The 26,320-nt window shown below is 40.1% G+C and overlaps 3 protein-coding genes across 3 annotated transcripts in view; 1 reads left to right on the forward strand and 2 right to left on the reverse strand.

The window, feature by feature from the left end:
* Positions 1–3,345: 3,345 nt before the first annotated feature.
* Positions 3,346–15,248, reverse strand: LOC127628384 (leiomodin-3-like). Its single transcript, XM_052105104.1, has 4 exons — positions 14,891–15,248; positions 9,405–9,676; positions 7,427–8,944; positions 3,346–4,861 (listed from the first exon to the last, which is right to left on the reverse strand). The coding sequence occupies exons 1-4, from the start codon at positions 15,069–15,071 to the stop codon at positions 4,814–4,816; spliced, it is 2,019 nt and encodes a 672-aa protein (XP_051961064.1). The 5' UTR covers positions 15,072–15,248; the 3' UTR covers positions 3,346–4,813.
* Positions 15,249–15,556: 308 nt separating this feature from the next.
* Positions 15,557–20,847, forward strand: LOC127628531 (histidine-rich glycoprotein-like). Its single transcript, XM_052105329.1, has 3 exons — positions 15,557–15,568; positions 18,392–18,852; positions 20,391–20,847. Exons 1-3 carry the CDS (start codon positions 15,557–15,559, stop codon positions 20,845–20,847), a joined length of 930 nt encoding a protein of 309 aa, XP_051961289.1.
* A 1,633-nt stretch (positions 20,848–22,480) lies between these two features.
* Positions 22,481–26,320, reverse strand: part of LOC127628383 (zinc finger and BTB domain-containing protein 46-like) — a 164,533-nt gene continuing 160,693 nt past the window's right edge. Inside the window, exon 6 of the mRNA XM_052105103.1 lies at positions 22,481–22,903. Within this exon, the coding sequence (XP_051961063.1) occupies positions 22,481–22,903 (423 nt within the window). The remainder of the gene's footprint in view (positions 22,904–26,320) is intronic.

Genomic DNA, 26,320 nt, shown 5'->3' on the forward strand with positions numbered 1-26,320 from the left:
AATTCTTTTGACTGTCATGATTTGAAAGATTTATTTGTTTCACAGTAAAAAAAAAAAAAAAGTACAATTTTATATGTAAAGAGGGAAATACAAAAATTATATATGTGAACATCAAATGCTGTTTGCAACCATAGAAATAGGAAAGAGTGAAACTTCTGTAATCTGTATTTGAGAGTGAATGAGGATATTCATAAAAGGCAAGACTTGATTTTATCCACCTGGAATAGATTGAATCATTAAGTGGGTGTTGCTTGGTGTTTTAAAAGTGTGTTAAAATATATATTTTTTAAAACCTACACCTTTCCCTGATAGTACACTGTACATCTCCCAAATGTCTGTTAGATGTGTGTTTAGATCTTGAAGACGTCTATTTTATGTTGTTTGCTTATCTGCAATACTGTATCCGTTTTGATATTTAAAAAACATTCAGCAGATGACTTTGAGCCATTTATGATCTGGAATGTTCATAAATCTGATCTTTTTAAGATGTTTAGCAGATGTTTACAAGAGTGTGATGCTTTTCCAGATCAAGAGCTCAAGAACTGACATCTCAGGGCGTGTGCTATCTGGATTATGACATGACATGCTCTTTTAATGGTGAGATTGCTTTGAAGTGGTCATGATGTTTTATTGTTTCTTTTCATTGGGCCCTCTTATAATATTAGTAAAAGAAGAGTCTTCTGTGGCTTTTTATTAAATTAAACCCGTTTTTTTTTTTTTTTTACACAATTTGCGGGCTTACTATCGAGTCAAATGTAGTTGGTAACGGACCATTCTTCAAAAACAGCCATTTTGCAAAGCTTGCGTAACATTGTGATGGATTCACAAAACCAATTTGCACTGAAATGGAGCGCACAAACGGTTAAAATCAGACTGAAACGGTTAAAAAAATAAGGATAATGCGTGAATTATATATTTATCATAACTGAGAAAAAAATAATTAAGCCCAGTATGTAGTTAATAGTTGGTTTATTAAAACTATAAATTCACAAATCTAGACAAACAAAAGAGAATACTAAATCTAAAAGAGTTTTAGAAGAATATTTCAGCTATGTTGGTCCATAAAATGCAAGTGAATGGTTACCAAAAAGCACATTAAGGGGGGATGGGGGGAATGTTTAAAGACAGACCTACCATGAGCTCCGAGGTTGTTAATGGATGGTATATGCTACTGTTTAAGACATCAGTCCATGTTATGGGCGGCTGTGGCTCAGGTGGTAGGGTTGGCGGTTCGATTCCCGGCCTCCACAAGCTAAAGTGTCCTTGGGCAAGACATTGAACCCCAAGTTGCTCCCAATGGCAGGCTATAGCAGCCGTCATTGGTGTATGAGTGGGTGAATGGGTGAATGGGACACAGTATGAAGTGTATGGTTTATGGCTTAGAACTCTTATGAAGACTTTTATGAAAACACTATAGAAAAAAATGAACGGAAAAATACTTCTGGAACCAAGATGGCTGAAAAGGTGGATGGGCATTAAAACCATCTAACTAAAAACCAACTAGTCTACTGTAGTAGTTTATTAGCTTATTAGGTAGTTAATTTTAGTTTTGATATTTTAGCTGTGGCAGCATAAAAGTAATCCGTAGGACTCCAGTGATTTTATCTATTATTAGCCTACTTACATTTATATAGTGCTTTTCTAGGCACTCAAAGCGATTTACATAGAGGACCCTCCTCAACCACCACCAGTGTGCAGCATCCACCTGGATAATGCGACGGCAGCCATAATGCACAAGTACGCTCTCCACACACCAGCTTTTGGGGGAGAGGACAGAGTAGAGTGATGTAGGCAATTCAGGGATGGAGATTATTAGGAGGCCATGATAGATTAGGGCCACTGGGGGGAATTTTGGTCCGGACATCTATGTCTTTAAAAGTTATCCAGTCAATTTTTGGTGCAAACAGACCAAAATATATATATTTTTCTCTATAAATTAGGGGTGGGCGAAATACCAGTAGACACGATAAACTGGTAGAAATTTGGCAACGGGTACCCATTTTGGATTATCGTCTGTATCGTGGTTACGCAATACCACCACCGCGTGCAAGAAATGTGGACTTTATTGTATTCAAATAACACGCACACAGTACACATCCTGTCAGAGAAATGGAGGAGGAAGGAGGAACGCTTTATGCGATACTGAGATTTGAAGAAACAGGGTTTTTCAGCTTCTCTTTTTTATTTTATTTACATTTATTTTTTAGTATTTTTTAGTAATTCAATGCCACAAGAACAAGAGGTATTGAACATAGTCACATTATTAACAACATTAAAGGTGCCAGACACCAATTCTTACACAAAATTCAGTTCTTTTAAAATATTACATGTTTTCAGTGCTTTTTTTGTTTTTAATTTGTTCCAAAAGATTTATGTAATTCAAAGTAATTTATAAAATGTAAAAAATTGGGTTTACAAAGAGCCCATTTCTTCTTGTGTATATGGAATTTTCCTAATAAAATACAAGTATTGTTGTTTACAATCCAAAATGTCATTTTGAAAATAAAAAAGAACATTTCTATAACAAACAAATTTCTATCACACATCCTAATTTTCTATTAATATAGGTTTCCAAAATAATCTGAAGTAAATACAATGATAAAACAAATGCAGAATTGTTTCTTTTTCTAATCCACAAAATTCACAGGTACATGAAATGTTCATTTTAAATCTTTCCAAAACATGTTTAGCTGGATAAATCCAATACAGTATTTTGTAAGATACTTCTTTAATTTTGTTATCTTCCACACTTTGTTCCAATATATAGTACATGACCAAATAAAGAAGACCAAAGAATCTTGCTGCAGGAAATGAAACACAACAAATAGCATTTCTTATGACCTTATTGCTACATTGATGTTTTAAAACGTCAACATTATCAATATAAATATGCTCACAAAAATCATCAATGTTGATTTCCACTGAACTAGAGTTTCTTAAAAGTAACATCAAACTCTTTGGAATTGCGTCGAAAACAATAGCAAAATCTTTTGGTTTATCTGGTAATTGAAATGCTTTAAGAAATTCAGTATGACAACAAATAGCCATTCTAATTTATTAACTAAATAAACTAAAATAATGCCTTCATTGAACCAAGTCTGATAGAACAGTAATTTGCTTTTAAATAGTATGTCTTTGTTTGCTTGTGGATCAAATTCCATGCTAGCAGGTCTTGTTTTTTTGGTGGCTTCTCATCTGACACACAAAACTGTGTTTCACGTGATTTTTGCGCACTATCTCTGAAGCATGAAAGTGCGTGAGAGTCCAGCATGCTTCCAGGTTGGGCGCCACAGACACTTGCACTACTCAAACATCAAAACTTGCGTGACCCATTTGAATTTTGAGTTTTTAGTTTTTTTTTTTTTTTTTACCTTAAAGCACTATGAGGAAGTCAAGCATCTCAAACGGCGAGAGAGCCCAACATTCTAACAGTCATGTGCCACCAATTATGTGTCGTCTGCCATGCAGATTTTTAAACTAAACATCATCACCCTTAATAAAATTCAGTTCAAATGATGTTAGATATTATAAAACAAACCGGCTTTGCATTTAGATATACTCTACAGAGATTACTTAAATCATTAAGAGCCTAATGAAGTGTTTTTTTTTTTTGTTTTTTTTTTTTTGATTATGGATTATTTTCGTTGTTGCATTGCTCTCAGAAGATGTCAAGTTTCTTGAGGAAATTTAATAATAATAATCTCAGACTGAAATGTGGCATAATGTGAATTTTAGCATTGTGGAAAGGTTGATTTAAAAGCAAATTGATTTGTTTTTCTTTTTTAACTCTGACTATGTTTGACAAGTTCCAAATAAAGAGAAAATTATATAAAAGTAGTTTTCATTTATAAAGTATGTAATTCAATGACTGGATTATTAAAAAAACAGGCATTTCAATATCCATCCATCCAACCATCTTCTACAGCCGCTTGTCCTATGCAGGGCCGTGGGGTTGTGATGGAGCCCATTCCAGCTGTATTGGGTCAAAGGCAGGGACAGGTGGCTAGTCCATCATAGGGCAGCATTTTAATATGGTTATTTAATATATAAACTAATTTTTATTGATTGTTTTGAAAAATGTAACTATATCACGATATATATAGTTATCATGATATCAAATTAGTCATATCATGATATAAGATTTTGGTCATATCGCCAATCGCTCCTATAAATCTGTACATCAGCAGTCTTCTTGGTGATCATGATTTCAAGCTCAAGTTCACATCCTCTATCTAGCACTCTGCACATGCGTCAAGCACTAGGAAGTGTAATCAAACCTGAAATCATGATCGTGCCTGGGGACTGCAATGGAAAGGCGTAGCCTACAGTAATCTTTTTTTTAATATTTTGGTCTGTACTCACCCAAAATCAATTATATCACTTCTGAAGACATGTATTAAACCACCAGAGTCACCATTCACTTGCATTGTATAGACCTACAGAGCTGAAATATTCTTTTAAAAATCTTTGTTTGTGTTCTGCAGAAGAAAGTAAGTCATGCACATCTGGGATGGAATCAGGGTGAGTAAATGTTGAGAGAATTCTCATATTTTGGGGTGAACTATTCCTTTAATATAAAATATAACTTATATGATGTGCTTGTAAAATTATACAGTTCAGGATCCCATTAAATTGCCCATCACATTATCGCTTGTACTGCTTATGCAATCGCTTACTTGTAGTTTATTCCTTGATAGAGGTTATTTTTGATCATGTATTTTGAAGTACCATGAAATAGTTTGACCACATTTATGTTTGACTCTCTCCATGATCAGTGCAATGTCCCACCCGCCACTGAAGTCATGTCTGTGGTTCAGAAGAGAGTGGTTTCACTTGACTCCAGGATCTTTGGTAAAGGTACCTGTGGGTTTAAAACACAACAGTGAGCTTGTTTGAAATTATGGTTATTTCACTATGCTATAAAGCACATTTTATTTGTATTCATTAGTAATGTTTTTCAGCAATGTATGAAAAAACACAAAAATTTGTTTTTTCAGTTAGAAAATGAGGTTCAACCTCATAGCAATGCCCTGGAAATTACCCACAACACTCTTGCACATAAGCAACTACCCACAACACACAAGCAAGTTATTTACAAAAATGTGCGTGGTGCTTGCCTATGCAAAACTTCCCACCACAATGCTAATGTGTTGTGGGCAGTTGCCAGGGCATTGCTATGTGTTTGCAAACAGATTTTTAAAAATGTTTTTTAGTACATTGCTATGAGTTTGCTAGATTGCTCTGGGTGCTTGCTTGATGGCAAGTTTCTATGACATTCTTGTATGGCGATATAGATTTTTATCAGAAAAAGTCAGAATGCTTTGATTAATTTAATAAATAGTGCACCACTCCTTAACAAGAAGAGAGGTATAATTCATGTTCTTAGCATAGTGCCGAATGACTTACGTCGAAGTTTAATATCTAGGGTTAGGGGTTTGTTCAAATATGCTGATAGGTGGGAGGAGCTAGCTAGCGACAGAGACCTGTGGAGGCAGGAACTACAGGCAGAGCCTTCCACTGGAGAGAAACCAGGTTGAGGCAGGCAGCTGAAGAAATGCGTCAATGCCAGAAAAACAAGACAGCCTCTCCAGCAGCCACAGCCTTGAGATGCAGTCATTGCGGTAGAGTCTGCCACTCCTGAATAGTGCTGCCCTCAAGAACCCCTTGGTGCAGAACTATAATCTCTCGAGACTGACAGGAGCCATAAATAAAGGGGTTTGTTCAAATATGCAACAATAAGTATGAGCAATAGTGATAATGCTGCCTTGCCAAACAGCACTAACTAATTGTTGGGTGTTCTAAAGGGTTTGACACTTTTGCCAACAAATCATCTTCTTTAAACATAAGAATGTGCAAATATAGGTAATGTTCACACATTTGCACTTTGAAGAATGTGTTTATTCAACCAAAATAATTTTGTGCAAGTCTTTATGCCACAACAACTACCCTTTAAGTAAATTCTTGTTAATTAGTTGTCAGGCAAATGATAGTGTAAATGTTTAGCTGTTCCAATATGAATGTTTCAATATTAATAATTACTGGTCTAGCAATATATATATTATATATAAACATTGTACATGTAATTGCATTATACACTAAATGTAAAATATAGTTTAGTACTGCAAATGTCCATGCGCATGATCTGAGCTGCTCACACCATGGTCATTGCTTAAATTCAAGGGCCCAGGTCAAAAGTTATTTTTTTGCCTTTGGCCCAGTGCACAGGCTATACCATAGGATCTTGGTTGGCCCTCCCTGTGAGAGGGTCCCTGATGACTAGGTACCCTGCTGAAAAGATCATAATTGCTGGTCTCCAGCTTATATAGTGTTTTGGGTGCTGGTCCCCCAGCAAGAGATACTGGTATACTGGTGATCCTACCAGGCTTTTAAACTAGCTTAACTAGCTTCAAAGTGAATACCATGCTTTATCGGCTAGATTTTTCTGGCGAAAAGCATGGCTATGCTGGCTAACCAGCTAGACAAGCACCAAACCAGCACTTACCAACACTAACAGCTTAGGACAGCATGGGAATTGAATGCTGGTTAAACTGGACTTTGAAGCAGGGTATGGGTCACTATAGCCAACAGAGTAACAATAGTCTGGTTACAGAAGTTAAAATCCCATAAATTTGTTTCCACAGGGGAATTCATTTTTTGTGAATAACTTACAAATGTTTAAGACAGACCTAGCATGAGCTCCGAGGTTGTTAATGGATGGTATATGCTACTGTTGAAGCCATCAGTCCATATTAAGGTCTGAATTTAATATTTTAATTTCTGATAAAGATCTAACTTATGCATGATCCTGAAGAGAAAAGATCTGCCAATCAGAGAATCGAGAGCTCTGCATCGACCGCACACTCCCATGATGCACTGTGAATGATGTAATTAAGTTGGCCTTCCTCTCAAACTACTAACAACTGAATATTTTGCAATAATTGCAAAACTGATTGTTTCGGTACTTCTAATCAACAACTTTAAATAAAGAGTTTTATATTTTTTCCCTGCAGTTTTTAATTTATGTCATTACTTTGTAATGTTGTTAATCACCTCTGAACTGGTTGGCATGGTTTATGACTTAGAACTCTTATGAAGACTTTTATGAAAACCCTATAGAAACATTTACGGAAAAATACTTCTGGAACCAAGATGGCTGAAAAGGTGGATGGGCATTAAAACCATCTAACTAAAACCCAACTAGTCTACTGTAGTAGTTTATCAGCTTATTAGGTAGTTAATTTTAGTTTTGATATTTTAGCTGGGGTTCTTTAATGAGTGTGCTGTGCTTTAGCTGTTAAGCAGTTTGCACAGTATAAACCTTTCTGAAAAGTTGTGTCTTTAAATGTATTATTTATAGTTTTGTACTAACTTCCTGACAGCGGCCCTGAATAACTGATAATCTTTGAGAGACCTCAACTGTACATACCCCTTTGAGATAGGCCACATTGCTCTGTCGAATCTCATTAAGCAACTCATCCCTAGGTGTTAGCTCCACTTTAGGTGGCTGTCGCCTTCGAGGAACTGGCTTTAGAGTCTTTATCATGTATTTAAGGTTGGCTCTCTCTTCTACAAGTCCTTCATTTGATGTGCTTCTTTGCTTAGGAACACTCCTTAGCTGAACGTTAGCCCTATCCTCTTTTCTCTCATCCCTAAAGTTCAGTTCCAGAAGTGGATCCCTTCGTTTTGGAGTCTTTCTTAGCTGCACTTCCTTCAAAAGGTTTACTTCATCTGAACTGGGAGGACACTGCTGTTGGGGTGTCTTGTGGAGCTGCTGAGGAGGATTTGGTTGTGGTGAAGGTTCTGGAGAACCTTTAGGAACTTCCTGATCAACCTCTTGAGAACCCTGCAGCAGGGCCATTGGGATATAGCCTCCTAACATTTCTAGCATGCCTGGAGGCAAGTTTAGAGAATCCTCGTACATCTCCATGACCTTTCTTTGCTCCTTCATCTGCTGAAGCTTCTGCTCCTCCATTCTCTGCTGCCGTTGACGGTCTAAGTTCCTAGTGAGGAGATTGGTGACCACCATCCGAGGCCCTGGGAGCTCAAAGTGGTAACCCATTTTCAGGAGAGTGTTGTTCGCCTTGAGAAGACGTGATACCTCCATCTCAGCATGGTGACCGAGCATGTGCCTTTGGTTGTGGAAGCGAAGCTCGGTAAGTGTCTCGTTGAACTGGAGGCAACGTATTACTGCAACGATGCCCTTCCCTGTGATAAAGTTGGATTCAATGTTCAGTGTGGTGATGCTTCTGTTCTCTCTGAGCATGTTAGCAAGGGCAAATGCCACATTTTCGTCAGCGCCGGTGTTTGTAATGCTAAAGGTCTTAACATGTCTATTCTTCTTGAGTGCATTGACATAATCGAGAAGCATTTCTTTGGGAATGTTTTCAATGTTGTTGAGGTTGACATCAGTCACAGAGGGGTTGTTGTTGCGGATCTTATCCAAAGTGGTCTCTAAATTGGTTTCATTCCCAGAGGGTCTTGCTGTTTTTTTAATGAGACCACTTCCACCTAAGGCAAGTTTTGGGATCTTCAGCTTGGATATGACCCTCTCCTCTTTCTTGGGAACCCAGTTCTCATATGGTGAGGAAGCAGGCTCAGACTGGAGGGAATCAGATTTTTTCTCCTCATTTGTTTTATATTCAGTCTCATTACATTCTACTTGGTCAACCTTTGCTTCACCTTTTGAATCTGCAAACTCTGGAGGTGGCTTCAAGGCATCTTCTGTGGTCACTTTGGGGCTGTCTACCTCAAACCCTGTCTTGGCAGGCTGTTCACTTCTTCTGTTGTCCTCTTCCTCGACCTCTATGATCACTTCTTCAATTACTTCATCAACAAAAACATCTCCCTCAACGCCTTCAACCTCCTCCACAATCTCCTCATAAACATATTCCACATTTTCAACTTTATCTTCTTCTTTCACTGCAAGTTGATCTAGCATTTCTTTCTGGTGAAGACAAATGGACAGCGCAGTCAGATCTGATGTGCATGTGTACGACAATTTATAAAGAAAGGTTACCTATTTATGAAAAAGATAATCTCTCCAGGAACTCACTGAAAGCCTAAAAATAGAATGTTCCTGTTTAAAAAGGCATGAAAAACTGTTGCTGTTTGAAAGTATTTGTTGTTGAAGTATGATTGGGCTCTTAGTTGCAGCAGTTATATAAATAGTTGATATTATTGATTCATCATCAGCTAAAAAATTATTGTCTGAGTTTGAAGCACTTTAGCGATCTCTAACATATTAAATACTATTACAAATTTTTAGTAACTCTTTACATTACAATGTCCATGTTACAAATATTACATGTTTACAGAATATTCTGCATAAAATACAAGCTCTATGGACAGCATCTATGGAAACCTTCTAGAGTGGAAGTCTATTAAGCAATCATACATTCTATTACCTGACTGGGTAATAGAGATGTGGGAACTCTCTCCTCCTCCAGCATGCGTTTGGACTTTTTCTCCCAGTACAGATATTCCACCAATGATCTGTGATCAAATGATCCAGAGGGAGGTTTGTCAGTTTGGTCTCTCTGTCTCATTCCCACTGGTACTCTCTCATCAGGCACGATCTCGTCCATCTCACTCTGGAGCTGTTTGATCTCCTCTGCAGACAGGCCTGCCAGAATATCATCCTCATCGATTTCCTCTTCTGATTGTGGCTCGCTGGAGTCTAAAACGAATAAATGTGTTATCCTAAATGTATTTAAAGGAATGTTCAGAGTTTAATACATTTGAGTTAGCTCTGTCAACAACTTTTGTGGCATAATGTTGATAACTACAAAACATAATTTAAACATCCCTCAGTTTTTTTATATACAGTAAAAAGCAATATTGTGGTTACAATAAGACACATAGGCTCAGCCACACTAATAAGTTTTGGTTTGAAAACATCAATTAAGCTGTTTACACCTCTCAACCACACAAGAACAAAGTTTTCCTCATCTGAGAACAGAGTATTTCGAAAACGTTCTCCATTACCTAAACTATGATGGTAGGAAAAAGAAAGCATGAAGATTTTCATTAGATGAAAATGTAAAAGTATGGATTTGTTCTTCCAATGTAAGTAAACCGGGCCAGTGTTCCAGAGGTTTCAAAGCAGAAATGCAAAGTTTGTATTTTTTTATATCATGTTTAGTAATTGTTTAGTTTAACGTCGCTGGAAATGGAGACGATGACATGAAGATGAACCCAAGTGCAGTTTTATTTTTCAAACGTGGTAACCAGTATCCCTAACTATAAATGTGAATGAAACAAAAACATAAACATGATCCTAACTACTTGACAAAAACTAGACTAGACTAGACTTGAACAAAACAACAAAGTTACATACACAATACCTGACAAAGCGAAAAGGAAAACATGAGGGCTTAAATGCTTGGACATGGGAGAACACATGATAAAGATGACCAATGACAAGACTAAACTATAAACAAGATAACAAGACTAAATTAACTTAAACAAATGAAAAGACAATATTAATAACAAAGTAATGAAATGATGAACCAATTAAGACAAGATCACATGAGGGAACAGGAAATCATATGACATGACAACAGGAACTAGATTTTCTAAATAAAAGACATGAAAAACATGAACCAACAGAATGAACATAACGTAATATCCCCCCTTTAGGGGTGGCTCCCGACGCCCCAAAACATAATAAAGTTAAATAGGTGTTCCTTGAGACGTGGCCTGACAAGACATGGCGTGGCCTGGCGAGACAGGGTGTGGGGCGTGGCCTGGTGAGACAGGGTGTGGGACGTGGCCTGGCGAGACAGGGCATGGCGATGGAGCTGAGGACCAAGGCAGAGCCGTAGGGATGGAGGTCCCTGGTGGAGCAGAGGCTGGCCTGGACCGTGGAGCAGAGGTGGGCCTGGACCGTGGAGCAGAGGTGGGCCTGGACTGTGGAGCAGAGGCAGGCCTGGACCATGGAGCAAAGGCTTGCTTGTGACAAGGGATGGAGCAGTTTGGGACTTGGCTGTGACATGGCATGGAGCAGACTGAGATTCAGCTGAGACATGGCATGGAGCACACTGAAGCTTGGCTGTGACATAGCATGGAGCAGTCTGGGGCGTGGCTGTGACATGGCCTGGAGCCGACTCAGGCGTGGCTGTGACATGGCCTGGAACTAAGAGTCCTGGATGACTGGGAAAAGACCTTAGTGATTGTGAACATGAATGGAGTCTCGGGAGCGACTTCTGTGGTTGTGGGCATGGATGGAGTCTCAGGAATGACCTCTGTGGTCATGGGTGTAGACAGAGACTCTGGAATGACCTCTGGGGTTGTGGGCATGGACTGAGACTCAGAAACGACCTCTGTGGTCATGGGTGTAGACAGAGACTTGGAAATTACCTCCATGGTTGTACAGTGCATCCAGAAAATATTCACAGCGCTTCACTTTTTCCACATTTTGTTATGTTACAGCATTATTCCAAAATGGATTAAATTAATTATTTTCCTCAAAATTCTACAAACAATACCCCATAATGACACCGTGAAAGAGGTTTGTTTTGAATCTTTGCAAATGTATTAAAAATAAAAAATGAAAAAAAAAAAAAAATCGCATACACATAAGTATTCACAACCTTTGCCATGACACTTAAAATTGAGCTCAGGTGTTTCCTGTTTCCACTGATCATCCTTGACATGTTTCTACAACTTGATTGGAGTCCACCTGTTGTAAATTCAGTTGATTGGACATGATTTGGAAAGGCACACACCTGTCTATATAAGGTCCCACAGTTAACAGTGCATGTCAGAGCACAAACTAAGCCATGAAGTCCAAGAAAATGTCTGTAGACTTCCAAGACAGGATTGAATCGAGGCACAGATCTGGGGAAGGGTACAGAAAAATTTCTGCAGCATTGAAGGTCCCAATGAGCACAGTGGCCTCTATCATCTGTAAATGGAAGAAGTTTGGAACCACCAGGACTCTTCCCAGAGCAGGCCACCCGGCTAAACTGAGTGATCGGGGGAGAAGGGCCTTAGTCAGGGAGGTGACCAAGAACCCGATGGTCACTCTGACAGAGCTCCAGCGTGGAGAGAGGAGAACCTTCTAGAAGAACAACCATCTCTGCCGCACTCCACCAATCAGGCCTGTATGGTTGAGTGGCCAGAAGGAAGCCACTCCTCAGTAAAAGGCACAAGACAGTCCACCTGGAGTTTGCCAAAAGGCACCTGAAGGACTCTCAGACCATGAGAAACAAAGTATTGAACTCTTCCTGAATGGCAAGTGCACCAGGCACCTGTCCAATACCATCCCTACAGTGAAGCATGGTGGTGGCAGCATTGTGCTGTGGGGATGTTTTTCAGCGGCAGGACCTGGGAGACTAGTCAGGATCAAGGGAAAGATGAATTCATCAATGTACAGAGACATCCTTGATGAAAACCTGCTCCAGAGCGCTCTGGACCTTAGACTGGGGCAAAAGTTCATCTTCCAACAGGACAACAACCCTAAGCACACAGCCAAGATAACAAAGGAGTGGCTACGGGACAACTCTGTGAAGGGCCACTCAAGGACAAGCCAGAGCCCAGATTTGAACCCGATTGAACATCTCTGGAGAGATCTGAAAATGGCTGTGCACCGATGCTCCCCATCCAAGGTTGAGAGGTCCTACAAAGAAGAATGGGAAAACTGCCCAAAAATAGGTGTACCAAGCTTGTAGCATCATACACTAAAAGTTTTGAGGCTGTAATTGGTGCCAAAGGTGCTTCAACAAAGTACTGAGCAAAGGCTGTGAATACTTATGTACATGTGTCTTTTTTTTATTTGTTATTTTTTATAAATTTGCTAAGATTTCAAACAAACGTTTTTCACATTGTCATTATGGGGTATTGTTTGTATAATTTTGAGGAAAATAATGAATTTAATCCATTTTGGAATAAGGCTGTAACATAACAAAATGTGGAAAAAGTGAAGTGCTGTGAATACTTTCCTGATACACTGTATACATGGGCAGAGACATGGAAATGACCTCCGTGGTCGTGTACATGGGCAGAGACATGGAAACAAAAGTCTTTCTCCTCCTCTGGTAGGCCTGGGGCGGACGAAGCTTCCAGGTCATTGGCCGTGGCAGGCGTGGGACACTGGCTCGCCGGCCGTGGCGTGGGACTTCTGTACTCTGGCCATGACGTGAAACTCTGGCTCGGCGGCCATGATGGGAAACTCTGGCTCGGCGGCCATGACGGGAAACTCTGGCTCGGCGGCCATGACGTGGAACTCTGGCTCGGCGGCCATGACGTGGAACTCTGGCTCGGCATCCGTCTCCCACACAGTGAACGTGGAACCAATGATCTGCAGGGCAAGGTCGATATTTTGAGCCAGATTGAGGGGAATGCGACCTCCAGTCATCAAAAATGAGATTAGCTCACTCAGTCCAAAATAGAAAACTCATTAAAGCCAACCTCACTGGCCAGAGAGCAGAAGTCCCCCACATATTCTTCTCATCTCATCATATTCTCCTCATCTTATCAAAAATGAGATTGGCTCACTCAGTCCAAAATGGAAACAGTCTTTGAGAGCGACCTCATTAAAGCCAACCTCGCTGGCCAGAGAGCAGAAGTCCCCCACATATTCTTCCAGAGATCGATTCCCCTGACGTAGGCACAGAGGCCGATCTGCTGTTCATTATGGGCGGTCAGGTATTCTGTAACGTTGCTGGAAACAGGCAGAGATGATGACGATGACGTGAAGATGAACCCAAGTGCAGTTTTATTTATCAAACATGGTAACCAGTATCCCTAACTATAAATGTGAATGTAACATAAACATGGACCTAACTAAACTTGACAAAAACTAGACTTGGCTTGACTATGGCTTGACTATGGCTTCACTATGGCTTGACCAAAACAACAAAGTTACATACACAATACCTGACGAACGACAATGGAAAACATGAGGGCTTAAATGCTTGGACGTGGGAGAACACAACTGTGGCAGCGAGCTCAGGTGTAAGCGCCCTTACCGCTTTCCTCTCCCGGACGGGCGCTAGACCACGCCCCCGCTGCCACAACAACAAGGATGACCAATGACAAGACTAAACTATAAACAAGATAACAAGACTAAATTAACTTAAACCAATGAAAAGACAAGACTAATAACAAAGTAATCAAACGATGAACCAAAGAAAACAAGACACATGAACAGGGGAAACACGTGGCAAGATAACATGAGGGAACAGGAAATAAAATGATATGACAACAGGAAATAGATTTTAAAAATAAAGACATGAAAAATATGAACCAACAGAATGAACATGACATTCAGTATAACATGTTTACCATTTGAGCTTCGGTTGTCTAAATCATCCTTTTTTAAAGTGTACTGTTCTATTTTTCTTTGCTTAATGGAGACAATAAAGTGCCATGATGTTTGCTTTTTTAGAGAGACAAAAAATAGATGATTCCATTATTTTATTTGGTAAATCAACATTATGCTGCAAATGCTGTCGACTGAGCATAACTTGTATTCAAGTCAAATTATAATTATAAATCAAAATAATCAAACTCTAAATAATTGATTATTGCTGAACAAAGGACCAACTGATGTCATTCTAAAGGTCAGATTTCAGAGTAAAAATACACAATTACTTTTATAATGATATAAATCAACAACAAAAAAGTGTTTAGTGGTTATAGTAATTATTGTGACAATATAGTTTACTATATTTGTAAAATGCAATTATAAAGCTAAATATAGGCTATTTTACATTTCCATCACTTAAAATGAATGCCAAACACACAGTGCCTAATTTAGCATTGGTCTACTGGGAGCCATTAAAAAGAGAGATGGACTCATATTAAGCCTTAAACTCATGTATTTTACTCTGTATAATGACGATATACAGTAGAATATATTAACGACAGAGGTGAGAGAACAAAATACCTCGGACTGTCGTCTGGTGAGAAGCATCTCTCTGTCTCATTCCCACCGGCAGTCTCTGGTCAGGAGCGATTTCGTCCATCTCGCTCTGGAGCTGTTTGAGCTCCTCTGCTGACAGGCCTGCCAGAATCTCATCCTCATCGATCTCCTCTGTGTATGATTGCTGATCACTATGCTCAGACATGACCACTTTAAAAACTCACTTATAACCACTGGTTTCTGGAGAGCGTCACTCAACTGCAGAGCGGCAGGACTCAAGGCCTCACGCCACATGTACGATCTAAAATAACCTCCATTCAACAGAGTGGAAGTTATTTATGGAACAAGAGGGGAGATACATAATCTTCTTTCAGCGCCTTGAGTCAGCTGGTCTGTCCAATGTATTTCAACATGACCGTTCACTTCAGATTCAGGGAGAGAGAGAGAGAGAGAGAAACAGAGAGAAACAGAGAGAGAGAGAGAGACAGTGGAAAAAAACAGCAGCAGGTGGACATGCCAGTCAAATAGCCTCCATGGCTCAGCCATGACTAGATCTCAACTGCTTTCCCCCAAAAACATTTTACCTAACTAGATTTACATAAGAATGTTGAATCCAAGAAAAGAAAAGATGAAGTTCATGTAAGCTCCAGTTTGTTGGTTGCGTAGCTTGTCCATGAGTTTAAAGACTAGATGACGTCAGCAGTGAGAATATAGTGTGATCTGGATCCACTCTGACCCCTAATTCTCCACAGATTTATGGGGACAGAAATAATGTCTCTCTGATGTTACACAAACAGGTGTGGAAAGGGCGGTGAGAAAAAGCAGGCTGATGTAGAATGGAAAGACTCCACAAACATCAGCGCTGTCTTACATTAGAGGAAAAAAATTATATTTTAGCAAGTGTAGTGGAGCTGAATTTTAAGCATATTTCATGAGTTTCATAAAATAATAGGAGTTTTGAAATCAAAATTATACAAAAATTTCATAATAATACTCTTGCTAAGTCCTTTGCTAAAAATAATTATATATTCAAAATATTCAGAATTCTGTATGAACTCTATTGTTTACTGGAATAACATGGATATAGAACTACAAAGTCTAAATAGTCTAAACTAAGTCTTGTGATGAACAGTCACAAAAGATTGAACTTTAAGTGATTTAATGTATAATAATGTTGTTTTTTTTCAATCAGATTGGTCCTGATGCTGAATGCCTTTATCTTATTTTTTAATTGAAAAATTGTGTGTAGTCAGTCATGTGAGTTTTAGCTCTCTATTCAGCTAATTGATAACTTTCAGCCTTGTAGTCATTACGCACAAATTCACACTGTGCTGCTCATTCACCTAGTTGTTTTTTATAAACTTCAACACATTAACGTTCCTAAAGTGGATGTTAAACATTTGAACTTGTTTTGTATTTTTAAACAATCAAAATAAAGATAATAGCAAGCAAGAAATGTAATAGCTTATTCATATTACTCTAAAGATATCAGTAGTGTATAAACAAAACAATTCATGCACAGTACATGCAAACTGTAAAATCATACGGGCAAAATAAAGTAAATGATTAATTAACCAGTATGAAATAAAGCTTTGAATGGGTCTAGCCAAAAGTAACTAACAATCATATTGTCAATTCATAATGTAGGCCAGCATGTTTTAAGAAAATATTTTAATTTAGACTATGAGTAAACAGTGTTTTCCTGTGAAATTGCACAATTTAATAATAAGTCCGATTTTTACTTCATAAAATCATAAAATGATTAATAGAATATTTCTATGTGGTGTCTCCATTATGTGGATTGACCAAGTATTATTTTATACTGTGATCTAAATCAGATCATCAGAGTTCAAATATTAAAGTACTCAGCAGTTATAAGTAAATATTTAAGAATCAGCTATAATGATGCCAATGGAAACGGGTCAGCTGAAAATATTTATTTATACCCTCAAAAATCATTATACAAACAGTATTCAAATAATCAGTCATAGTCTCTGCAAAAATAGCAAAATCTCAAAGGGCATCTCTTTTTTTTTCATAATAATAGAAGTCCTTTTTTTGTGCAAATAGCTACTCTAACTACCATGTAGATTGTATTTTCTAAAATGTTTTTCATACATTTTTACAATAATTCCAATAAAAATTAAAAAGAGGCATATTGGTTGGCTGTTGCAAGTAGTTTTAACAGACAAAGACAGCTAAACAAGAACGCAAAGCAAGAAACAAACAAATCACTGGTCAAATCATGAAGAGCAATATTGGGAAAATGCCAGTGTGATGTGTTTATATAAAAAGGCACAACCTGCATGCGCACGCGCGCGCACATGCTCACACACAAACGCACACGCACACATGCTCACACACAAACGCACACGCACACATGCTCACACACAAACGCACACGCACACATGCTCACACACAAACGCACACGCACAAAGAAATACTAACAATAATACCTTAAGCATATGTACATGCAAATTTCTGTAATGGGATTAAATCAATTGTAAATCAAGTTACTGCTTGAAAAAATCTGCTTTTAAAACAATCTCATGCCTCCACATTAATGTAGATTATGAGGATTTGTAATGGACTCAAATGACATAATCCGTATCCTTTTAAATTCCAGCAGATTTTTATTTCAATTAAGATAAAGAACACAATAAATTAAACAAATGAAAAAATGAAGCGAAATGTCCAATAGTTTGGAGCGATTTGGATATCAATTGTGCGTGGCACTTGGGCCAAAGATATTTGAGGTCCTAAAGCTTGTACAAATTCTCATTGTCAAGCATACACTTTCCATAATTCCACATGACAGTGGCTGGCCTTCTAAGTATATTTTCAGAGTGAAGTCATACAGTAGAGCACATTCATTAAAACTTGATCATGTTTACAAGAGCAACAGAATTAAAGCTGAAATTGTTCAAAAATGTACTTTCAAGCAGACCTTCATAACATAACAACACCATAATCTGTGCTTTCCCAAAGTAGAGGAAAAAAAAATAAACCAAGCAAATCACTCTTTAATCAAAGCTTTGCACCAGTACACCAAATTGAAACAAAAGCACTAAATGTATACAAAGTATACCATATTATTATTATTATTATTATTTTGGTATAATATTCATTACTTAGTGTATGTTAGTAATAAAGAAGCATGTGCTGTATTTACCTTTCTGTCAACACAATCGGTGAGTTAAGCTATCCTTCGTAAATAATATATAATAATAATGAGAAAAAAAAAGTCAAATATCACTTAGAAATGCATGGAACTGGCACAATATAAATACTTCTGAAAGCCACATGGCTTGCTGTCCATTGAAAGGCAAGATTGGAACATTTTACACTGTTTTTCAAGAAAGGAAATATAAACATTAAACAGATAATAAAGCTTAGCATCCAGCACTTAATAATAATAACAACAATAATAATGATAATAATTACAACAATATCAACAATAATGAGAATGATTACAATTTGTTAATCATAGTAAGTAAAGCATAATAAGGTATTTTAATCCCATAGTCAAATATTCTGGCACAGATTGTTATAACAATAAGGAGCAAAAAGACATTCATTATCCCGGTCTGCAATGCACACGCACACAGGCACACGCACACAGGCACACGCACAGGCACACGCACACAGGCACACGCACACAGGCACACGCACACAGGCACACACACAGGCACACACACACAGGCATACGAACACAGGCACACGAACACAGGCACACGAACACAGGCACACGCACACAGGCACACGCACACAGGCACGCACACAGGCACACGCACACAGGCACACGCGCACAGGCACACGCACACAGGCACACAGGCACACGCACACAGGCACACACACAGGCACACGCACACAGGCACACGCACACAGGCACACAGGCACACGCACACAGGCACACGCACACAGGCACACGCACACAGGCACACACACAGGCACACACACAGGCACACACACAGGCACACACACAGGTACACGCACACAGGCACACACACACAGGCACACACACACAGGCACACACACAGGCACACACACAGCACACACACACAGGCACACACACAGGCACACGCACACAGGCACAGGCACACGCACACACACAGGCACACACACACAGGCACACGCACAGGCACACACACAGGCACACGCACACAGGCACACGCACACAGGCACACGCACACAGGCACACGCACACAGGCACACGCACACAGGCACACAGGCACACGCACACAGGCACACGCGCACAGGCACACGCGCACAGGCACACGCGCACAGGCACACAGCACAGGCACACGCGCACAGGCACACGCACACAGGCACAGGCACACAGGCACACACACAGGCACACACACAGGCACACACACAGGCACACGCACACAGGCACACGCACACAGGCACACACACACACAGGCACACACACAAGCACACGCACACAGGCACACGCACACAGGCACACGCACAGGCACACGCACAGGCACACGCACAGGCACACGCACAGGCACACGCACAGGCACACACACACAGGCACACACACAGGCACACACACAGGCACACGCACACAGGCACACACACAGGCACACGCACACAGGCACACGCACACAGGCACACACACAGGCACACACACAGGCACACGCACACAGGCACACGCACACAGGCACACGCACACAGGCACACGCACACAGGCACACGCACACAGGCACACGCACACAGGCACACGCACACAGGCACACGCACACAAGCATACACACACAGGCACACACACAGGCGCACACGCACACAGGCACACGCACACAGGCACACGCACACAGGCACACGCACAGGCACACACACACAGGCACACACACAGGCACACACACAGGCACACGCACACAGGCACACAGGCACACAGGCACACACACAGGCACACGCACACAGGCACACACACACAGGCACACACACAGGCACACACACAGGCACACACACACAGGCACACACACACAGGCACACGCACACAGGCACACACACACAGGCACACGCACACAGGCACACACACAGGCACACGCACACAGGCACACACACAGGCACACACACAGGCACACACACAGGCACACACACACACGGCACACACACACAGGCACACACAGCACACAGGCACACGCACACAGGCACACACACAGGCACACACACAGGCACACACACACACAGGCACACACACAGGCACACGCGCACACAGGCACACACACACAGGCACACACACAGGCACACTGCACAGGCACACACACACAGGCACACCACAGGCACACACAGGCACACAGGCACACGCACACAGGCACACACACAGGCACACGCACAGGCACACACACACAGGCACACACACACAGGCACACACACAGGCACACGCACACAGGCACACGCACAGGCACACGCACAGGCACACACACACAGGCACACACACAGGCACACGCACACAGGCACATGCACACAGGCACACACACAGGCATACACACAGGCACACACACAGGCACACACACAGGTACACGCACACAGGCACATGCACACAGGCACACACACAGGCATACACACAGGCACACACACAGGTACACGCACACAGGCACACACACAGGCACACACACAGGCACACACACAGGCACACACACAGGTACACGCACACAGGCACATGCACACAGGCACACACACAGGCACACACACAGGTACATGCACACAGGCACACACACAGGCATACACACAGGCACACACACAGGCACACACACAGGCACACACACAGGTACACGCACACAGGCACACACACACAGGCACACACACACACAGGCACACACACACAGGCACACGCACACAGGCACACACACAGGCACACGCACACAGGCACACACACAGGCACACGCACACAGGCATACACACACAGGCACACACCTTTACTTAGCTATCTGAATGGGGACATACCATATGCTTCTATTGTTTATAAAAGCTAATTATAAATAATATTGACTAATCCAAACCCTACACCTAAAACGTTTTGCATTTTAAGAATGTAAAAAAATTCAAATAAACGTTTTTGCAAATGTGAATGTCCCCAAAGACATATTTAGCTAAATTCTGTGGAAAAATTGGTCCCTCAAAATATAGCTAAGTAAACCCTCATACTTTCTCTATTGGTACATAAGTCAAGCAAATTGGTAAGCATATGACAAGGCAAGCAATCTCCCAATCTAATCCCAATAAATGAACAGCAATTTCACTTTACAGCACACATCAGTCCCGATGATCTCAATACAAAACGTGATATTTTATTTTAAATGAACCGAACACCAAAAGAAGAAAGAAAGATCAAAGATCTGGTTCACTGCACTGATGCATATATTTCTGAATATTCCAGAAGTAAAGTGAAAGCGCATTAAATATTTAGTGAGAAGGCATGATATCTCCCTGTCAAATCACATGGGTTTAATATTCTAGAGGCAGACTCAGTACAGTACAATAGCAAGGCTGCACGGAAATGCAAATACATAAAACGCAAAATGAGGAGAGAGTTCAAAATCACTTCAATAAAGGCTTTATGACATTAGCTTGTGTTATACACCACCCCCACACCAAACCTACAAAATACATTTGCATACAGGTTTTTTAAAGAAACACGGCACACTAAAAACCCTCTGTATAAAACCGAGCCCATCCCTGACATTGTCCACTATATGGAATGCAAATAATGAGAAAATATTACAGCGAGAAGTAATATTTCCCTAAATCTTCTTATCTACTCTCCCTCTTCTCTAGATTCCTCTGTTGAAGACATGTTTTCCCTCCAATAATAGAGAGAATGAAGATTGTTGAGAACAAGAAAGTTACATTTCTGCATAGTGTTTGCTTTACTTCCCCATCCGTTCGTTGTTGAAAACTCAAAATTATCAAACGTCTTCATTATATGTATCTATAAACATGATTTTTCCCCTCAATATAAATGTTCAGGAAAACAAAAACTGCAAAAAAAAAAAAAACTGCAAAAAAAATAAAAAACAACAACATTACAAGGTATATATTATAATTAGCAAACCTAGCGCAAATGTTCATATATAACAGTCATCCTTAAAGGTAGGTGCGGTCACCATATTCATCTCTGTAAATTGGAATAAAAATGTAAACCACAGAAACAGGGAATCGATAGGAATCAAGTCAACGTTTAAAGTGCAAGTCTGTTGCAGTTCTGCTTCACAATAGAAAAGCCAGCGCCCCCTTGTGGCGACTAACCTTATGGCAAGAGCACATCTTTCGTACACTTTCTCGGTCCGACCCAATCAATGCATTGTACTGATTTTGGACAATCTTCAAGACAACTCAAATCTAATTTGTCGGAAGAAATAGCAAACACATACACAGAAACCCGTTTGTCCTTGTAGGAAGAAAGACGACAAACCAAAGCCTGGGTCAGAAGCACATATAGTCGGGGCCGAGAAGACTCTCCGCTGTCTCCTTTAGCAGCCCTGTGGGCATCTCAAGGACCTCTCGGTTTGTAGCTCCTTCCACAAACTGAGATCTGATTGCCCCTTCTTAAGCATATCTCCTAATAGGATTAGATGGTTGAGCGTGGACTAGGCGCCAGGCATTGGACTAGGAACTCCAGCTGAAGTCCTTTTCACTTCCTGCCCTGGCATCTCCTTCCAGAGCAGAGTCACTCTCCTCTTTACTATCGTCTATTTGTCTGTCATCTCGCTGCGACATCCCTAAGCCTGCTCCCCATTTTCTGTTCTCCTCGTCCCCTTCTCCTCCCATCAGCTCCGCCTCAATCATCATCTCCTCTTCTCCGTCGCCATTGGTGGTGTTGTCAGGGAAACGGTGGTCACCAGGATACAATAGCTCTTCTTCCGGGGAGCCTTCCTCGCCATTCTGGTCCAGCAGGGCAGCCATGCCTCGACCTGAGCACTCTGCGCAGACACCGTGGCGACGGGAGCCGTGTTTGATGCCTACACTGGCAGCCGACATGAAGACACGGCTGCATACTTTACACACGTACTTCTTGTCCTTACTGTGCACCTGATAAAGAGTGAAAATGCTGTTTTAACAGACATAACTTAATTTCATTTTACTAAAGTATTGTTTGCCATGCACATTAGATGACAATACCTTGGTACTTTGATAAACAGTACTAAACAAAGGTTTTAGGCAGTTGAGAAGAATAGTGAGGATGTTTTAAAAAATAATGCCATAAATGATTTGTGTTTATCAATTAACTTAATACAATGTGCAGTGATAAAATAAATAATACATAAATAAATAATAAATAAAATAAATAAATAAAAATAAACTAAAATAAAACCTCAATAATTGTTGAAACTACCCTTGCATTTATAATAGCACTGTACTTAAAAACAGTACTTAGGAGACCGGAAGGTGGTCAAGCTTGTTGGGAGGTAGGTTGTTCCCAGGATCTTGGAGAACTCGTCATAGTTCTATGTAATTAAAGGAATAGTTCAACCAACAATTTTAAATCTAATCATTTACTCACCCTTATGCCATCCCAGATGTGTAAGACTTTCTTTCTTCTGCAGAACACAAATTAAGATTTTTAGAAGTATATCTCAGTTCTGTTGGTCCTCACAATGCAAGTTAATGGTGACCAGAACACAGAAGGTGCAAAAAGGACATACATTTTATTTTAATTTTAAATTTAAAGTCCTTTTTTACTATCAATCTCCACCTTTGACCAGCTCCAACCAGTAGGTCACTGAATGTGAAAGTGAAAGTCACTTATTTACCAAAACGTGGAAGTAAAAGTAACAATTTTGATTTAAAAAAAAAAAAGTAAAAAGGACTAAAATATTGTTCTATTTCTCAAACACACCTATGATATTGCTTCAGAAGATATGGATTTACCCACTGTTGTCTTGTGGATTACTTTTATGCTGGCTTTATGTCCCTTTTGGACCTTCAAAGTTTTGGTCACCATTCACTTGAATTGTGAGGATAAACGGAGCTGAAAATGTCTTTTAAAAATCTTTGTGTTCAGCAGAAGGAGGAAAGTCATACACAGCTGGGATGGCATGAAGGTGAGTAAATTATTCCACAATTACAATTTTGGGGTAAATTATCCCTTTAGAAAATTGCTCCTGTTTCTGACTCAATAATGTTGAGATCTGGGCCCTGTGGGGGCCATATCATCTGTTGCGGGACTCCTTGTTGTACTCATTTGCAAAAGGAATGCTTTGGGAATCTAAAATAGGTATTTCCTGTTAAAAATGTTATTTTTTTTTTTTTATTATTTACACACTTCAGCAGAAGATACAAAATAACCATCTTAAGGCAAATGTTTGTACAGTGCTGCATATCAGTGGTTCTCAACTGGTTTTGCTTCAGGACCCACAAATTACATTGAACATCAAGTGGCAACCAAACACCGTACAAAACCCGAACCCCATATTTGACGCTAGATTACATTTCCTTTAACCTTGCATAGGTTTATTTTTTGGTTTCCAGTGTGAGGACATGTCATGCAACCCGTCCATGTTTGCATCTGCCTAATTTGGCTAGCTTTCATAGAGTGTGATGGGATGCATGACTTTAGATGTCAACAACAAAAGATGCAATGAACAGATTTGAATCAGAATTGACTCTGATACTGATGTTTTTAGCAATACTTCAGGCAAAACATTCCACCAGTCACAAACTTCAGAAAATTGTGCATCATGCATTAAAACGAGAACACAACTATTGCTGGGCTTAAAAGATACAAGAACTAAATCAATGTTGAACATTGTATCACATAAGGAGGACAATGTGGCCCCCAGAGGCGTTTCCAGCATTGAAGGACATCCGGGGCTTAGCCCAGACAATTTTATTTTCACACTAGCAACCATTTCTCTGTAGTCCTAAGCTGGTGAGAGGGTATTATTTGAGTTCTGCTCTGGCTGGGCCTGTTTGACAGTTCCTAAATCTTCCACTCTAGTACTATCCTCAACATCCTCTCTCCTCCCTGAATCATCTGTGATGCAAAAGAACAGATACAGCACATAACTTATTGCAAATCAGCTTCAAACAACTAATTCATCAAGTGCAAAATATTTCAAATTGTAGACCAATACCATTGAAGAAAATGTATTGGGAAGAGCAGATCAGTGGGATTGACCTAAGATCTATCATGATTCTTGAATTTTCATGTACATTAACATAAAGTCATCACAAAAGAGTTATATTATGGTGAGTAAAGTGAAGTAAAAAATTTTTTTTAATATAAATGATTGATATTTTTTGACATAAATAGTCAAAATGATGTATAAGATCCTAAGTTAAGCACTACATGAATAACTTTAGTCTAAGTTCATTGACACAACATGGCATCAAAATGTATATAATTCTCCATGTTCATCTCTCAAAATCCTTTCATTAGGAGCATTGGGATAAACAATGTTTCACTTTTAACTTTCTCTAAAGTAAAGTTACTGATTAATTGTTTCCATGCCTGATTCTGGCACAGCTGCTGCTGCTGCTCCTCAGTCTGTTGCTCATCTTTGCTACACTCTACAAAACCATTTAATCAAATCAAAGTGTATATTTCCTACAAACTAATATCACAAAACAAGTCACACATACATTTTATGCTAATGCTTATTGGTTATCCTTAGCGAAAACAACACCTGATAAACAAGAAAAGTACACTCCGAACGGGACTAGAATCGACGTCTCCGGCGTGAGAGGCAGATGCGCTAACAAGGAGGCTAGATGCTACAACATGTAATGACAGTCGGTAGTGGACCTCTTGAGGTTTAGCCTACTGTGGGTGAAAGCCAGCTAGATGATGATCTTCAGACTTTAAGGACAAAAACAAATATGAATTCTTACCCACTGACTTATTTCAGAAAAATCCCCAAATCCTCATTTGCTTCATTTTTGCTGTCTTTCCTGCTAACTGCTGTTATCTCGCCACTAAGTAACGTTAGTTGATGTCAACGACTGTGCAAGCTCCTCCCCTACCTGCTGCATATTCAACAGAGAGGAAGAAACGGAGTCGCCCATAGGCTACCGACAGCAAAGAAACTTATTCTATAGGCTAGATCATGCCTATGTCTATTTTTACAGGCTGTATGCAGTATGTGCAAAGCCAAAGCACAATGAAATAAGGCAACTTATGATTTCGGGGGTTTACATAGGCTTTTGTCCGGTTTCATATTTGTCAGTCAACTTTTCAAAATACATTTGGGGCTACACTAAAACATTCGGGGCTGAAGCCCCGGCAAAATCGGCTGCCGCCGCCTCTGGTGGCCCCCCATGTGCAACTTAAATAATTCACACAAAAATGTTAATTCTCTCATCATTTACTCACCCTCATGCCATCCCAGATGTCTATCAGAACACAAATGAAGATTTTCAGAAGAATATTTCAGCTCTGTAAGTCTGCCTTTATGTGATTTGTTGAGCTTCAATATTTTGGCACCGATTCACTTTATGTGTATGGAC

This window comes from Xyrauchen texanus, chromosome 35 (genome assembly GCF_025860055.1).
Source record: "Xyrauchen texanus isolate HMW12.3.18 chromosome 35, RBS_HiC_50CHRs, whole genome shotgun sequence".
Classification (NCBI taxonomy): domain Eukaryota; kingdom Metazoa; phylum Chordata; class Actinopteri; order Cypriniformes; family Catostomidae; genus Xyrauchen; species Xyrauchen texanus.

Bases quoted from the DNA above. Each gene is read 5' to 3' on its own strand.
- LOC127628531 (XM_052105329.1), top strand. The intron at 18,853-20,390 runs GTACACGCACAC...GCACACACACAG, and splicing joins ACACACAGGCACACACACAG to GTACACGCACACAGGCACAT.
- LOC127628384 (XM_052105104.1), bottom strand. From the start codon at position 15,071: ATGTCTGAGCATAGTGATCAGCAATCATACACAGAGGAGATCGATGAG. The intron at 9,677-14,890 runs GTATTTTGTTCT...TATTCGTTTTAG, and splicing joins TCACCAGACGACAGTCCGAG to ACTCCAGCGAGCCACAATCA. The intron at 4,862-7,426 runs GTATGTACAGTT...TTAAACCCACAG, and splicing joins ATGTGGCCTATCTCAAAGGG to GTACCTTTACCAAAGATCCT.